A 17,828-nucleotide genomic window follows, 5' to 3' on the forward strand; every position below is an offset into this window, starting at 1 on the left:
AACTTTATTTGTTAGAAATTAAGAATTTAGTTGAGCGTAATTCCACGTGCGAGAGCAAATACACTTGTATCTGAGTTTTAGATTTTCCATTACACAGTTTTGTTCCAAGTCTGTTAGAAATCGACCTTGCCTTAATGTGAAGCCGCAGTCACTTCCAGACCCGTTTCCAGTTGATCTAGTAGAAAAGTGCGTTCCTAGGAATCGCAAGGTTCGAGTCCCCACCCGAGTCCTCACCCTTTTTTTCAGGAAAAGTCTTAAAATTTGTTCAGGCTCAAATTTACTTTTTCGCGGTTTGACTTTTGATTTTTATCCAAGTTCAATTCGTTTCCTTTGTGAAAAGGAAGGAAAACTCCACCATCGCACACAAAAGGGTAAAGGTTACCAAAAACGTGATCGACTCCTCTTAGTTTCGAAAGTGGAAGTTTTCACATTTCTCAGCGGAATAAAAATTTTCTTATTGATCCAGTTTTGTCAAAGTGGGTTAATTTTATCAAAAAAGTGCCAGTCATAAAATGTTTACAAAAATGAAAGAGCTTTTGAGGCGTCTATTTTTTCTTTGAAATTCGAAAGTTGAAGTTTGTTCAAAAAACGAGTCAGAATGTTTTTTTCTGTTTACTTGCGTTTATTGACTCTGACTGTCTGTTGAATATGTTTGTCTTGCAGAGTTTTTGCTGAAGCACAGACGTTTTCTGATTTAAGCTAATTTTCTAACTGATAGTCGTTTTGTGATTCGCACATTTTTACCACCTGCGATTTATATAAATAGCTTTTTTGTTTCCTTTTTTTTCGCTCTATAGGTTTCGGCTTTGTTTATATCTGCTCAGACACCTAATATTAGGTCGTTTGAACGTCAAATTTAGATTCGATGTGTTTTAGGAGACATAAGTGGTCCAAATTTTCAACACTTGGTAGATAACTTAAGAGTCGATGAACGTAGTTCAGACTCTCATATAGGTTGCGATGATATATTTTTTTCGTTTTTGTAAGTTTAACAAAAAGGGTCAATCATTAATTGTTCTAGAAATTGAAAGCGCTTCAAGGCCATACATTTTCTTCGATTTTCGAAAAATGAGATATTTTCAAAAAACAAGTCAGTATTTTTTTTTGTGTTTATTTGCATTCATTGACTCTTTTTAAACTGTCTGTTGCTCCTCGGTAGAAGTTTCCGAATGCTCATTCAACGTTGTTTCCTTGACACAAATTTTACAAGGTCTTTTGTTCTAATTGTAAATTATTGAAGGCATTTAGTGTTTTATAGCCGAGAACTAGACTCTTAAACGTAGTCATAAGAATTTTGATTGTAGCCAACTGAACGTTTTGAGTGTGTTGGAGAATGGGCCCTATTTGCTCTTGGAATAATTAAAGTCCTAAACAAAATAGAATAAATAGCACTTTTCATATAGTAATTTTCTTATATTGTTTTGTGGCTGAAAACAGGGTATCGCTAGTCGTGCAAAGTTCAAACTCGCCTGTGTCAAATATTAATGAATCAATTTTTTTTTGAACTTTGACCAACCAGGCTTTCAAAAGAATGACCTAAAGACTGCGCAATGGTAGCGATTCGGATATTCTCTGCTACAAGACCTAGCCTCACACAATTGTTTCCTTGAGCATCTGAAGCAGCGATTAGCAAGCGTCTTTCAACAGGAATATACTTTTGATTCAATCCTCATTCACCCACCTAATTGATCAACACCAAACTCAACAGCATATGATAGAAGTTCATCAGCATCATCTGACATATCACGCGCATCTTGCTCAATTTTACATAATCTTGCTTCGCCAACAATTTTTAAACTGGGCTCAGACCATTTACACGAATCATCCCCTTGCGGAGGATATCTCTTTTGCGCATCTTAGAATTTGAATGCATTTTAAAAAAAGCAGACCGGGAAAGTTTTAAAAATGAAAATACTCTTGCAAAGAAACCTATTCAGCTTGATGTAAATGCCGCTGAGCAATTTTTCGTTATACAATTCTCTCTGCATCCCGTCAACAGATTCCTGCAGGCCGTCATCGTTTTTTTGTGCTTGCACTAAATGCCGGCAAAAAAGAAAAGAGGACAACAAAGAGACATCAGATTAACAAATCAATCAGATCTACTTTAATATTAATTAAACAAATCATGTTCAAAACAGTCAAGGAATCATAAAAGAAATGGCGAGGATTCCTCCAGAGCTTCAGTCATCATACATCATCTAGCATGCTCTGGAAAGTAGTTCGATCGTTAAATGGCTATAAGTCTGTGGTAGGAAGCAATCTAACACACTAAACGGAGAACACACAAAAGCATAAAGCTCAAAGACTAACCAACTGAGAAGCTCTGACACTCAGGTCAGCTGATTCTTTCAGTCTTACACTATTTGAAATGGAAATATATTTGAATGATTAAACCTATCAAAAGGCTTAGGACCAGACGGTCTATGCACGGTTCATCTAAATTATTTTGGCCTGGCAGCTATTGTTTTCTAACACACATTTTTATACGCTCTCTGTCTCTCAACCTCAAATATATAAAATTTAAGTGTTACTCTGAGAAAAAGTTGGATAAAAAACAGTCGTTAATTACAAAACCCCGCGACACATGACAATCTTAAACACATGACAATTAAGCACATTACAATACATTAACAATCTCCCGTGTAATTTAATCAATTGGAAAGCTCCGCAAAGCAGCGATGTGTTATAGTTACAGCCGCTATTGAATGAAGTCAATTGAAGAGTGTTGTATACAGCGAATCAGCGTAGTGCGTGATACGCGACTATCTTTGGTCAGACAATCAGCGACCTGTTGGTTGGTTGATATCCATCTGAGACTTATTGATGTGTCTGAAGTCAAATCTCGCAGATGGCCGATCTCAACACGCAGACGACGGTCTGCGACGGCTTTTGTCGAATACGTCGCATCAACCAGGGATCGGTTGTCAGTATATACATCAATAGGGACAATTTTTCCGACTATTTCGTGCAGCATCTTTTGCATTAAATAAGCAGCATCTACACCATCCGAGCAAGCCAGTGCTTCGGCTGCGAGTGTACTCCGAACGACGCGTTTTATTTTCTGCGAGCGATAAGAAATGAGCGAGCATCTGGAGTTTTTGGTATTCGCCAAGAAGACCAAGTAGCCTCCTTGGGTTGCTCCTCCCGCCAAGTTGTTCAGTGATGCGTCTGTGAAAACAATGATTCTCCAGGACTCAATGTCGTCTCCAAGAGATGTCATGCACGTTCCGTAATTGTCGTATTTGAGCTTGCGGACTACTTTGTTCGCTGCCAGGACTTGCTCTACTGTACTGGCTGGCAGTTTGCTGATAAGGAGGCTAACTTCGAACGATATATCCGGTCGTGTGTTAGACGACACCCAGTTCAGCTTGCCTAGAAGTTTCCTCAGGTCTCTCACGCCTTTTCTAGACAAAAATTCTGTTCGAGTCGCATCAGATGGAACATCTATCTCCTCGATAGCTTGGATGTACTTCTGTTGTTGGATCAAAATGCCACGTTCTTCTCTGTCTAGTTGGACGCCTAGGTAGCTGCATGGCAGATCTGACTGCTTTCCAACATCGAAAATCATAGAAATGTTGTCTATAACTTCATTTTTGAACCCAACAGTGCCTGAATACGCAAAATCGTCTACGTGGACGCACAGAACACCGCTGACGTTATTTTGCGGATCTCGCCAGATGAACAAACAGGAGTCGAACTGAGAAACTTGACATGACAAGGATAATAGTTCTTTGCGAACACGATCGTACCAGAGTCTGGAGGCGTCTGCTAAGCCATACACTGGTTTATGCAACTTCCACAGACACTTTGATTCGGCTTCTGGAGGTGGTTTAACATATACTTCCCGCTTCAACTCAGATCCCTGCAAAAAGGCAGTGCTTATATCCAAAACTCCAACTGGCCAATTCTTCGATGCAGAGACAGTCAGTACAAGCCGGAACGCTTCCCGGGCACATGTAGGAGAATCTTTCACGAGGGTTTCCAAATCCATATCTTGAAAACCTTTGGCTACCAAACGTGCTTTCTTGGCACCAGTTGTCTTCTGAGAGCAAACCCAGCGTAAATCAATGAAGTACTGTCCAACATCATGAACTTCCGTGTAAACTGAGCGTTTAATCCAGTTTTCGAGCTCAATCTGCTTTTCAGCAACAAATTGATCGGGTTGGTGTCCTGCGATTAACGCATGGCATTCATCAAGTTTCTCCCAAGTCACCATGTCTTTTGTGAAATCTATGTTACCGGTCATACCAGCAACATTGTCTGGAGCTGTAAATTCAACATTGAAGCATCCTTTGTACTTCCCAGTTGCTTTTCCAGCGCGACTGATTACTAGACCTTCGTATGACTTCTCTGGGTCACATCTGGGTACGAACTTCACGAAATCACGCACTTTCGGATAGTCTTCTCTTTCTTGCGTCTGAAACTGCTTCTTCATACCGTTTTGAGCGTGATTATTTACTTGTTCAACGCTTTCCTCTGGTGGAATCCGGTCTTCAGCGACATTATATTCTTCTTCATCACTCTCCACTGCAGTTGATGGGCAAGTTCTGGTGTCTACTTTGGTACTTTCTGAACCAATGACTAACGGAATTTCTGTTCTGTTCTCGGGATGCGCCGCTGTGGTCAGCGTTTCTATACTGTCCGACTGACACTTCCGGACGCGAGTTGGATGGACACTGATCAACTGACCGCCATGTTTCACAACAATCTCGGATCCTAGCCGGTTCACAACTGTGGCTGGGCCTCTCCATTGGTTTTCAGATCTTTTGTAAAACACTTGATCAGACGGTTGGACTTCTTCGCTGCTACGAACATTTGTTCTCAATGCTCTTTTGATACGGTTAGAGGACTCGCACTCTATGTAGGCTTGTCGAGATTTGTGGAGCAGGTTCAGATGTTCACGTGCGTACTCTGAGGTCGTCACGCATTCTAGAGCTGGATCTCTATCCTCAATTACATTCGGCAAGTTTGGGGAGGACCCGAAAACCAGCTGAAAAGGAGTGAAACCTGACGCGTTAGACAGACAATTCTTGGCATGTACGGCAAACTGGAGACATAAATTATCGTCTGTGCTCTCACCAGATGACCTTGTTTTCCAGAAAGCTTCAGTAACAATCGCATTATGCCTCTCAACAACCCCGTTAGACCAAGGGCTGTACGATGCACTCGAAATAACCCTGATGTTATAGCACTCAGTCATAGACAGAAACCTCTCGTTGTTGAATTCACCTCCTCGATCACTCATAAATGTTCCTGGTGGTCCAAATACAAGGCACCAATTTCTCAAAACCGCACTTATGATGGTCTCAGGAAGTTTGTTGTGGATTATACAGGCAACGCTGAAACGCGTAAAAAGATCTATAAGATGCAAATAATGCGTATTAGGCCCGAGCTCGCTCAATTTGTGCAAATCCATAGAAACCACCTGGTTGAACTTCACTGCAAGAGGCAAGGAAACCGAAGGTTTTGGTTTAGCACGGCCAAACTTCTTGCAAGTTTCGCATTCATCAACTACACTTTCCACATCAGACTGCAAAGTTGCGCTTTTGTAGCCACTCTGCTTGAGTAGTTGCTCGAGCCGTTTTGCGGAGCAATGTCCAAACTGGCGGTGCATTTTCTTAAAATCTGACTGCGCAAACACTGCCAAACAAACATCTTCATAACCAGGATGAATGTTCAGAAGAAGATGGCCGGTTGACGTCCTCTTGAGGTCTAGCTTTTCGTCAGATTCTTGTATAGCAACAAACTTGCCATCAAAATTGAGCACGAACTTGGCAGATTCCATCGATTTGACACTCAGCAGTAAAGGCAACTCACCGTCAATGACATCACAACTCACAAAACAAGAAAGTGAGCCAAATTTAGCTGGCAAAAAGGCTTTGTATTTAGCGTTTTGACATGCTCCATCTCCAAAAACAATGCGACAACCAGTCTTGTTGTACACAACAGTGTCTGATTGCGTCTTCGAAAGTTTAGATACGTACTGTTTGACCCACTGATCTCCCGCGACTGTTGTTGTACAGCCGGAGTCCAGAATTGCTGACTCATAGCATTCTCTCAGCAACTTCCCGCAGTTACTTGCAAACGTGAGGTATACTTGCGTGTCTGTACCTGAGTCGCAGCTTGAAGGAACGGTACTGGAGGCTATTGCGGGCATTGAATCAACACTCTTTCCGGAATCTCTGTCCGGGCAGTTTCTGAACCAGTGATTTCTGGAACCACACTCTGTGCAGGTGGTAACTCTACCTTCTTTGTCAACAGGATTTCTACCTTTTTTCTGTACGCCTCTCAAAAAACTGTAACTGGCCTGTCCTCGACCTCGAAAACGACCGCGTCTCTGAAACCGATCAGATATCAACGCAGATTCTTCGTTTAGTTCCTCGTTCGCCACGAAAGCTGGTTCGTCTTTTAGCTGCACTCCCGAGGTGGAGGAGGAACTTCCTGAGAAAATTCGTCGCAGTGACTTTTTCATAGTGTCAAAATTCAGCTCATTCGACGCGGAGAGAACCAGTTGGCGTTCATTGGAGGTTAAATTACAGGAATGGAGCAACTTGCACGCTAAAATAGAATCTGGTAATTCCATTTTGAACCGCTTCATTTTCGTGTATGCTCTCTCAAAGTCAGCGATATGCTCAATAACGCTAGCCGAGGACCTTGAGATAGATTCAAAAGCAGTGTACATCTCGTAAGATTGGTCAACTGTTTCTTTGCCAAATATACTGTCCAGTTTTTCCAATAAATCTTTCAAACCGTTCTCACTCTCTAAGGTTTCACCGCCCACTTCCATAGCAACTTCGCGACGTCGGCCACTGAGGGATAGTGCCACAGCCAAACCCAACTTCTTTGCAGGTAGATCTGTTAGACGCTTCCAAATGTCAACCTCGTTTTTCCAAGCGTCATAAGGCATATCTGTTTCCCATGTCGGCGGGGTTTTGACGGAAGAGCTCATTTTCTCCTGCTACCATGAGAAAAAGTTGGATAAAAAACAGTCGTTAATTACAAAACCCCGCGACACATGACAATCTTAAACACATGACAATTAAGCACATTACAATACATTAACAACTCCTGACTCTTTTTTAATTCACCCAACCTTAATTAATTATCTGCCCAAAGCCGAACGTCAAAATGGCTTTCGACCGATGCACTCTAGCACTACGGCGATATCAGTCCTCGCATTTCTCATCAGTCACGGTTTTAGACAGCAAAAGCCACCCACTAGAAAAGTTTTAGCCACGCTTGACATATCCAGGCTGCTCAAACTGGTCACTTTTTGGTCACTTATTTTTTCTAGGTCACTTTTTGTTGAAACTGTTGTGTATTTCATGGGAATCCTGCAATTGTCGAGAGTTTTTTCAGATAAGGTCATTGGACGTTTAATCAGAAACTTCAACAAGAGTTCACCTTTTTGTCCAAAATTGTCGACCTTTTTTTAAGGTTGACCGAATTGATTTTTCGAGCTCTCCCTAAGCACGGTTTGGTCCCTGTTGTGGCCAAATTTTCTGCGCCGCAGGCAAAATTTTGAAAAAACAGTCCAAAAATGGTGGGTCACTTTTTTTCTCTGACCGATTTGAGCAGCCTGGACATATCTAAAGCTATCGACATGGTCTTTCATCGAACTCTCCTGGATCTCCTTCATAGCATCAGCGCACGGGGAATCTTAATCAGATGGTTTTGAGGGGTCATTTTAGGAGTTGGTCTGTCAACAGAAAGGGTTTTTTGTAAAAGTGTTTAACAAAGCTCAGTCCTATCGCAAAATCTATTCAATTTTTGAGTTCATAATGCGCTGTTATTCCTCGAAATTAAACTACAATCATTTAGAGACGGTTTTCACCCCTTTTTCCAAGCAAACAATTTTCAAAAAGCTTCCTACTTTATCGAAATACTCAACTGAGTTACATCGACTTTTAACGTCTAAATATCTTGTAATTTCCTCAGTACAAGGCTCAGTCAGATTTTTTTTCCTCGTTCAATAAGGAGTTCAATGCTGACCCCTAGTGAAATTGAACAAAGCTCTCCTTCCTTTAGAAAAGCCAAACCCCCCCCCCCCCCCCAAATACTCGTTATCTTTTTTGACCCATTCCTTAGGATCGTAGACTTTTTCAAGCGAGCTTCAATAAAAGCCTCGCGCAGGATAGCGATGCTTAAGATCTTTTCGCGGACAGTTTGCCTTCAACCGAAAAAGACGCTACTGGTAACCTAAATCGATTTGGACCGGCCAATTTTGGATTACGCATGCACAGCATGTTCTCATGCCGCCAGTTCTACGTCCTTGAGAAAACTTGAAGTAAAAAATGCTGCTCTGCGCACTACAACTGGTTGCACAAAAATGAGAGTGCTCCAGAACATCTACATTCGGAATTTAAATCTTTAAGTGTTGCTCACCTTCGTCAATTACTCTGCTCAGTCTACATTGAAAACTTACATCCTCTCAAACCCTTCACCTTTTTTTTATAACAACCAACCCAAATCTCCCCTGAATGTCCTCAACCATACGTGAGAAATATGGTACCGGAATAGACAAAATCCTCCAAGACACAACAAACGCATCTTGAACCACTTAAAACGATTTCAACGAACTGGACGGCAGAGGAACTAGTTTCGAATCTGACAAAAACATGATTCGAATCTGACAAGACATTTTTTAAACGTGCAATATTCCGTTAGCAAAGTATCGGCGTTTTGTGTGCTTATGTTTTTTCGGCTCAGTTGCCGCATCTTAGAATTGTTTTTTTTTTACTGTACGTAGTTATTATTTTAGTTGTTTTTAATGTTTTGACTTCTGCTGTTTGTAGTTTACTAACTTTGAATTCTTATATTTTTTTATTATTTTTTTTCGCTTTGAAACTATTCTGACCGAATATTTTTTAGTCTTTTCAACCTAATTTTGTGTCCTTTCACCGTTTGATCGCACATAAAGCTAACAATCTTAGAATAGAAATTATAGTTCAAAGGTTTTCATGGCAACAGTTTTCTACGATTCTACCCAAGTTTGCCGGCTCATTTTCCGCTTCATCATAAATTTTATAGCATTTTCAGTAAACGTCGTCAATTGCGTTTCTGGGAGAATTTTCCGCAAATAGAACATCATACCACTCAATTTTGAAGTTATTTTTTTCGAAATTGTTACATCTTTTTGGGACTTCATTTATTTTGTGGCTTTCCTGTCTTCTAGTTTGCATTACTATTTTTATGTAATATTGCAAGTAGTGCGAAGCTTCTCTTCAATATTTGTAAGAATTTATGAATTGTAGCTCTGTCTTTACTTATCATAAGTGAATTTTTGATCTCATTGCAAACTTTGGAATTTGTTGGCATATGGGACCGTCTCTGATATGTAGGTCTCTTTTTGAAAAATTTTTGTTTTAAGTCGAATTTGATTTTTGGTGGTTTGACTTTAATTCATTTTCAAGTCCAATTCTGCATTTGTTTGATGGAAGGCAAAATATGCTAATAGCTCTTTGAAATAAACTTGTAGTGTTTCAAATTTTCAAAAATTCCATGCATAGAATGGCACTTTTCGAGTTTCATTGGTTGAAAGGGTCCAATATAAACAGAAATTTTTCGCCGTTCGATTCTTTACTTGATTACAATGAAAGTTTTGCGAACCATTTCGCTCTATGAAATAGCTTAGAATTTTTCTAGTCTCATCGCTTGACCAGCTAGCTTAAGAAAACTTGATGTGGCGCAGTTGATTCGCTCTATGATAGAACTTGAAATATTTCATAGTTACATAGCTTGAACAAAAGTTAATTTTTTAGCGGATCGATCAGCTCTTTTAAATATCTTGGGCTCTTTTTCCTTTCCCCCCAACTCACTCAAACATGAATTTTATGGTCTAACGAGCGGTCTTACAAGGTTGATTATGGAGACCAAATATGTTTGTCATGGCCTAATTAGTCGACATGCCAACTTTCATGACAATCGGACAAAGTGAACAGTAACTTCAAATATAAAAATTTGCAGGTGGGGGAAAAAGGAAAAAGAGCCATATCTTGTAGTATTTCAAATTTTCAGCGCTTGATTAGCTTCATAACAAAAACTTTAAAGAAAAATTTAATCTTTTCCTGAAACGATTTGGTCTATAAAATTATGAAATATTACAGTTTCATCGTTTGAATAGCTCCAATAGAAAAATTAAATTTATCGCCATCCGATTCTCTTCATGAAATAACTTGAAATGTATCAAAGGGTCATAACGTTGAATAGATTTTTCGAACCGATTTACGACATGGCTTAACTTGAAAATATTCGAAGTCCTATTGCTTGAATAATTTGATCAGAATAACAACTAATTTTTTTCGCGCCGATTGCTTATTGGAGACGGGCTTACTAGTTATGGTGTTTAACTGAAAGTAAATAAAAAACAAGGGACTAAGACTTATAATCAAAAACACATTTTCCTACTCTTATTTTAAATGATTACGGTACTCTTGTTTTTAAATGATTTCACGCTTGCGATTAAAAATAGTTTTAAATAAAATGATAATCGAAGGAAAGGCATAATATATTCGGCAAAAAAGTCAGTTATGTGAAGTTTGAAATTACGTGAAGCTGTATTCAATGATTTCCTGTTTCAGACATTGTCATGACTTCTGTTGAATATTCTGTAAACTTGATTTCGGCAGCGGAAGTCGGCCGAACTGATTTATTGTCAATTGGGAGCGGCCTTGGATTGCTTTCCCACGTGCAATATCTGGAGAGCTATTTTGATCTATTATTGTTCTTTTTGACTTGGAATCAGATGTTAACTTCATCGCCAACTTCGGTTACCAACAAATTCAAGTGCAAAATACAAAACCAGTGCGGAATAGGACATCGAGCAGAAATTTATGAAGTGCGGCAACCCGTGCGCATGTTGTAGACGTTGTTGCAGAGGAAGCGGAGATCAGGCGGGGCTGTTTTCTAGTTCACAAAACTGAATGTGAATAAATTTAATTTTGGGGCTCTCAATTTAATTAAGGTATACCAAGCTATTTTCTGTAGCCTGTAGCCGCTAGAACATTTTTTCCGTGTCAGAATCAAAAGATTTGAAGAAAAGCTGATTAGAATGGCTGATCAATTTCGCTTGGTATGCTTACTAATTACTTTAAAACTTAACTGGTAAAACCACATGCAACAATAAAATTGATGCGAATGCGGAAAAAGGCCGAATTTTCAAAATTTAAATTTGGAAAAATTATCAGGGCAAAGTAACTGGAAAAGAGCGTTGAACAGGCAGACACAGAGGAGATCACGCACTTGTCGGAGGACGCACCCCTCAAACACTTTGGAATCGATAAGAAGTACTCAGAATTAATAGCACAGAGTAGAGCTCACAACACAGGCGACGCCCCAGATCAAAACGCAAACGAAGCAGGCAAGTACATGAGAAAACTAAAGCTGGCTCTGTTCTTGGCCCCTCTAGTTAAAAAATGGGCTCTAGTCCTCCTCCTCCAGCCCCCCTCACTCCTCGCATGGTCATCAATTTTATGGCTTAGCTAGTGGTTCATTGCAGTTTAGAACAATTCAAGGCATTTTAGAGCTCTTTTGCACTTAAAACTTCTATTTTTATAGTTTTTCTACGAATTATTATCATGGCTAAATGCGTGATGTTACGATGTAAGATACGAGGAACAAATTTGTTCGCAATAGTTTGTTTGTTCATCATGCCAATTTTCATTGCAGTATGGCAATGTCAAAATCTTATTCAAATGTGGGGTGGGAAGAAAAAAGGGCCCAATTTTAGATCGGCTTTCTTCTGCTGAATTTTTTAATGAATTTTTTTCTGATTTTCGATTTTTTCCGAAATGTGATTAATGAAGACTTTTTTCACTTGGCAAGAGCAAGTGACTTGTAATAGGGAACAATAAATTTTTACCGTATACAATTTTTCTTGCAAATTCAGCTGACATGCTCAATTCTGCTCACAAGCTAAGTTCTGTTCACATGTTCATGACCAAAATGCTCAATTTTGTGAAGATTCATTGAAGCTACATCTTAGTTGATTCGATGTAGTAATTAATTTTTCAAGTATATTTATTGAAAAAAATGTAGGTTTTTTTTTCGGATTTGTAGTTTTCGTTTTAAATTATGTCGGCTGATTTTCCGTCTTTTTCCAAGTGCAATTAAATTATCTGGTACGCTTTTCAGGCCGTTCCGTTCCTTTACAAAGCTTCGGTTTTTTGTTTTTTGATTCAAACAGATTTTACTATAGTTGAATGTTACTCTGGTGTTTGTGATTTTACCAACTCTGATTTGTAATAGTTTTATTGTGTTTTTTGGTTTAACGGGTTCGGCTACAAGATCCGGCTGTTTTCCACTTCCCCGCCCCATTTCAATTTTCAAAAACTATTTCAATTTTGTCATAATGCAATGAAACTTGGCATGCTGAACAAACCAGCAATTGTGAACCAATTTTTTCTTCATACTTACAATGTAAAATTACGCATATAGGCTTCTTTCCACCCCCCCCCCCCCCAACATGAATTTTAGGATAGAACAACTAATTAAAAGTTTTCACAATGCAACGACATTTTGCATGATGAACAAACCTACAATTGTGAACAGGTTTGTTTTTCATGCCATCGTAACATCATGCGTTGGCTCTTTTCCAGTTTCCTCCCTTTCAAAATACCGAGTTTTATGTTTGTTTTACGTGTTATTACGGCTAAATGCGTGATGTTACGCTGTACAGTATGAAGAACAAATTTGTTCACAATTGTCGATTTGTTCACCACGCCAAATTTCATTGCAATATGACAATGTTATACAAGCTTTTCAAAATTGATTTTGAAGGGGGGGGGCTGGAAAATCAATTTTTACGGTCCCCCCCCACCCTCTGAAGTTACTATAGGCGGCAACTATAGTAAAAACTCCACACATGATCGCCGCTGAAAGGATCATGTGTGGAGCCTTTCAGCGGCGATCGATACCGATGTCTTTGGACATCGCCAATTCCACATTCAATGGTGCAGCACGGACGGAGAAGAACGAATCGGGCGGGTTTTTGGCAAGGCGCTTGGGTGATCCTGTCGACCTGAGTCGCCGCCTATTAGAGGCAGGAGATATAGAACCCAACCCGGGGCCGAAGTGGCCATGTGGCTTCTGCAACAAGGAAGTCAAAAACACAGGATGGTCCATCAAATGCGTAGACTGTCTCCAGTACATACACAGAGAATGCTTGGGATGGAGTGTCAGAGAGATAAAATCCTACGATGGATACAGATGGCACTGCGGTTGCGACCACCTGAAATCAAACACCGCGGACCCCAACCCAATCAGACCACGAACTAAGGAAGGTCTAAAAATCATCCAGTTGAATGTAGATGGATGGCGCGGGAAAGGGGATGTGGTAAAAAAGCTAGCGTACGATACGCAAGCGGACATTCTAGTCCTTCAAGAAACGAAACTGACCGAGAAGGCCAAAGTTCCGAACAGCGGCGACTGGGTTGTATTTAGAAAGGACCGCACTGTCCACCAAACGGAAACTACCAACGAAAGGGCACAAGGAGGCGTAGCAATCGCTGTTAGGCCGGGGCTAGAATGTAAAGAAATCAGCCTAAGTATGCCTTTAACCGCAGTTCTAGAGACAGTCAGCATAGCTGTGAAAACTGGCAATTCGTGGCTGGAAATTCATAATGTGTACCGACCACCAGCAAAATCCGGACAATATGATCAAAGAGACTCAAAGCCATACCTGGACAAATGGCCATGCGGCAGTAACTCCATCATATTCGCGGATATGAATGCCCATGGAAGCTGGGACCGGAACAAAGTCGAGGACAAAATTGGCGAAGAAGTGGACGAATGGCTAATCAATAAGGACATGTGCCTGCTTAACAGCGGAGGGGCAACAAGAGTTGCGAAAAATGGATCAGGGACAGCACCCGACATTACAGTAGTGCACTCATCCAGAGCTAACCACTGTAACTGGACCACAATAGACTCGGTAGGGTCCGACCATTTGCCAATTCTGATATCCTCTTGCAACAAGGTCAGTAAAGTTCGAACCCGACCAAACCTTAACATGAAGAAAGCCGACTGGCCGGAATTCGAGAGGCTACTAGAACAATCTCTATCCCTGCCGGAGGACTTCAAGTCCCTTGAAGCTTTGGAAAAATTATTTGCTAAAGCAATAATGAACGCAGCTAAAGGATCTATTCCGGTAACCACTCGAAAAGATTGCAAACCATGGTGGACCAAAGAGTGCGCTGTTGCGAAGAAAAGTATGAATAATATACAAAGACAGCTTAGGAAATCCCCTGGCGACGATCTTCTCATTTCGGCAGCCGAGGAAGCTTCTAAGGTGTTCAAGAAAACGATAGAGGTCAGTAAACGCGAGGCGTGGAGGAAATATGCAGCTGAACTCAGCCCGCGGGACCCGACCACAAAAGTTTGGAACACCCTCAGGGCCATGGACGGCAGAAAAAAAGAGCGGCTCCCAAATACTCCTGTTGATTACGGAGGTAAATCCATCACGGCCGACAGGGAGAAAGCAAAAGTTGCTTGTAAGACGTATGCTTCGGTTAGTAGAGTGACAGTCAAAAGGGAAGATTCGAAACAAGCATACTTGACCCTACGCGAAGCAATTAAGTTAAATTGGGACTCGGAAATCAACGAGTCATTTTCCATAGCCGAATTAGGAGAAGCATTAAGAAGTCTTAAACCCAAAAGTGCGGGCTCCGATGGAGTGCATCCGCTAATGCTCAAGCACCTTGCTAATGCTCAATGGGGAGAAGGGAAGGGAATATCTACTCTATTTGGTTAACAGAAGTTGGAGTGAAGGCAAAGTTCCGGCAAACTGGCGAACAGCTACAATTGTGCCGATACTCAAAAAGAAGAAGCCGGCAAACCTAATAAAGTCGTATAGGCCAGTTTCCCTCCTCTCTTGCATCGGCAAAACTATGGAAAAAATGGTCCTCACACGTTTGGAGGAGTGGGCGAAAGAAATCGAATTAGTGCCGCCTGAACAGGCAGGATTCCAGGCACACCGCTCAACTACTGATGTTATAGCAAACATTACACAAACGGCAATGGATAATCTACAGGTCAAAAAAAGAACGCTAATAGTTGCGATCGACTTTAAGGCCGCTTTCGATAAAGTATGGAGGCTTGGTCTCCTACGGGACCTCGCCGAGAGGGGCCTAGGAAGCGTAGCACTAAAATGGCTGAAATCATGGCTGTCGGATCGCCGAGCCATGGTCAGATGGAACGAAGAATTCAGTAAAACTCTAGTTTTCTCCCAAGGTATGCCGCAAGGAAGCCCGCTCTCGCCCCTTCTATATTGCTTTGCAACAGCAAAACTCCCGGAAGCAATTAAGGGCAAGTCGCCATCAGTCATTGTTAACCAGTTCGCTGACGATTTAACTATACAAGTGGCCGCCGAAAGAATAGAGGAAGCGGCAAATCAAATCAAACCAGCGCTTGAATCAATAAACATGGGCTAAATCGAACTACGTGGAACTGGCAATGGACAAAACTGTAGGCTTAGTAGTAACAGTTGATCCGAAAGAAACTGGGTGTAAGAACACTCCAGATTTACATATGGGGGGTGAACCGATTAAATATGAAAACTCAACAGTAATCCTCGGAGTGGAAATTGACACCCAGTTACGTTTCAACGCGCAAGCCAACACAGCCAAGAAGAAACTGAAACAAAGGCTACAAATAGTACGCTCATTGAGCGGAAAAAACTGGGGAATAAAAGCCAATGACTTGAGGCAACTCTACAAGAGCTATATCAGACCCGGTGGCGCGTATGCCTTTGAAACCTGGGGTATGTTCCTGTCGCCTTCAACGCGCGAAAAAATTGAAGTTTGCAATAATGCAGCGGCTAGGTGTATTGTGGGGGCGCCTGCAGGGGCCCCATCAGTCCAAACTCGAGCTGAGGCTCAGCTTAACACAATATACGAGGAGGGCATAGATAATGCAGCCAAGTTACTGGCCAAATGCTGCAACTTCAAACAAAAACATCCCCTTAACAGACTTGGAACAAACCAGTCACAAATAAGGTTAAAAGGAAGGTCGGACTGGCGATCGGAAGCGCAAAAGAGAATCAGCGAAAAGATCTTCGAAGACATCAGAGAAGATGTGAACAGACAAAAGGAGGAGCGTCGATATGAGTTATACTCGAAGTTGGTACCGGAAAACCACCCACACAGACGAATGACAGGTGGGAAACCACTTCAGGAAGGAGAAGGACGTTCGAGAGAAGCAGAAGTTAGTCTCCACCGTATTAGACTCAATAGAGCTCCATTTCTGCGGGAAACCCTCTTTAAACACGGGAAAATAGAGGAAGGGTCGTGCCCGCATTGCTTCAGCGAAACTGAAGACACCATACACTGGCTTACGAAATGCCCCAAATGGGATCAAGAAAGAAATGCGATTTTTGGTGGCCAACCACCCGCGTCAATTATCCAAACGAAACCCGAACAAGTAATCGAATTCATCCGTGCTACGGCGAGCAAGCCCCCCAATCATTGACGGGGACCACACACACACACACACACACACACACACACACACACACACACACACACACTGGAAAAGAGCCGCAAAAATGAGTAACTTACTTACACACATGCTAATTTTTGCAAAATGTCAGATTGCGTTTTGAACTCGTGTAAATTAGCCAAATCTTTGATAGGCGTTCGACTGTTTAACAAAAATTTATAAATGGAAAAATTCGGGGTTCGATCTCACCCCTTTGCCTTATATAGATAGATAGTGGTAGGGCGATCAACCGTGACCTTGAGGCCTCTTGGCGGCTACTACTCGTAAACCCAACTCAGACAAACCACCAAGGAAGTTTCTCAAGGTGACCTGCCTGAGCTAGATCCGAAGAGGGAACTAATGCTCTGCGTCCTCGAGAGTAGTAACCTCAGTCAGGCTTAGCCTGGACCTGAACCAAGTACCCTAGATCCTTTGGTATATCACCCTACCAGTTGTGCTATACGCACTGGAATGTAAAGGATAATGTCGACATTTGAACCATAAGCTGTGTCCTTTTCAGAAGATTTCCACGTGTCTAGAACAGTTGTGTATTGGGCTCTTTTCCAGTCCCCCTTCAATTTTTTTTCTAAAATTCGTTTTATGAAAGTCTATTTAAAATCCATGAGGGTCCTCCCCCCCCCCCCCCCCCCCACCTGCAAATTTTTATATTTGAAGTTACTGTTCGCTTTGTCCGATTGTCGTGAAAATTGACAAGCAGACTAATTAGGCCATAACAAGCATATTTGGTCTTCATAATTAACCTAGTAAAACCACTCGTTAGACCATAAAGTTCATGGTTGAGTGAGTGAGGGGGGGGGGGGGGGGGGGAAGAGCCAAAATGACTTTTCTTGATAGAAATTGCATCAAAACGTGTCAGTGTGAACAGGTGAATAAAATTTTTACAACATTTCTTACATGCGAAAAGCCGTGTGAACAATTTTTGAACATCTCAATTTTGCAATTTTACAAGGGGGTGGGAAACTGGAAAAAAGCCCATGCGTTTAGCCGTTATAACAAGTAAAACAACTATGAAAAAGGAAAAATTGAAATATGGTTGGAAAGTGGAAAAGAGCCCGCTTTTAGTCATAAAAACACACAAAAGAGTTAGAAGAAGAGAGAATTTGAAAGTTGGGGGAAACTGGGGCTCTTTTTCCTTTTCCCATCACCTCACTCAAACATGAATTTTATGGTCTACCGAGTGGTTTTACAAGGTTAGTTTTGAAGATCAAATATGTTTGTCATGGCCTAATTAGTCTGCATGTCAATTTTCATGACAATCGGACAAAGTGGACACTAACTTCAAATATAAAAATTTGCAGGTGGGGAGGAAAAAGAGCCGAAACTGGAAAAGAGCA

The 17,828-nt window shown here is 41.2% G+C and overlaps 2 protein-coding genes across 2 annotated transcripts; one reads left to right on the forward strand and one right to left on the reverse strand.

Moving 5' to 3' along the window:
• Positions 1 to 2,698: 2,698 nt before the first annotated feature.
• Positions 2,699 to 6,949, reverse strand: LOC134841554 (uncharacterized). Its single transcript, XM_063857585.1, has one exon. It carries the CDS (start codon positions 6,947 to 6,949, stop codon positions 2,699 to 2,701), a length of 4,251 nt encoding a protein of 1,416 aa, XP_063713655.1.
• Positions 6,950 to 12,916: 5,967 nt separating this feature from the next.
• LOC134841555 (uncharacterized) lies at positions 12,917 to 14,749 on the forward strand. Its single transcript, XM_063857586.1, has one exon. It carries the CDS (start codon positions 12,917 to 12,919, stop codon positions 14,747 to 14,749), a length of 1,833 nt encoding a protein of 610 aa, XP_063713656.1.
• Positions 14,750 to 17,828: the final 3,079 nt, after the last annotated feature.

The sequence above is a fragment of the Symsagittifera roscoffensis genome, chromosome 3, assembly GCF_963678635.1.
Source record: "Symsagittifera roscoffensis chromosome 3, txSymRosc1.1, whole genome shotgun sequence".
Taxonomy (NCBI): domain Eukaryota; kingdom Metazoa; phylum Xenacoelomorpha; order Acoela; family Convolutidae; genus Symsagittifera; species Symsagittifera roscoffensis.

What these genes read in the sequence shown, in the direction of transcription:
- LOC134841554 (XM_063857585.1), bottom strand. Translation starts at nt 6,949, where the DNA reads ATGAGCTCTTCCGTCAAAACCCCGCCGACATGGGAAACAGATATGCCT.
- LOC134841555 (XM_063857586.1), top strand. Translation starts at nt 12,917, where the DNA reads ATGTCTTTGGACATCGCCAATTCCACATTCAATGGTGCAGCACGGACG.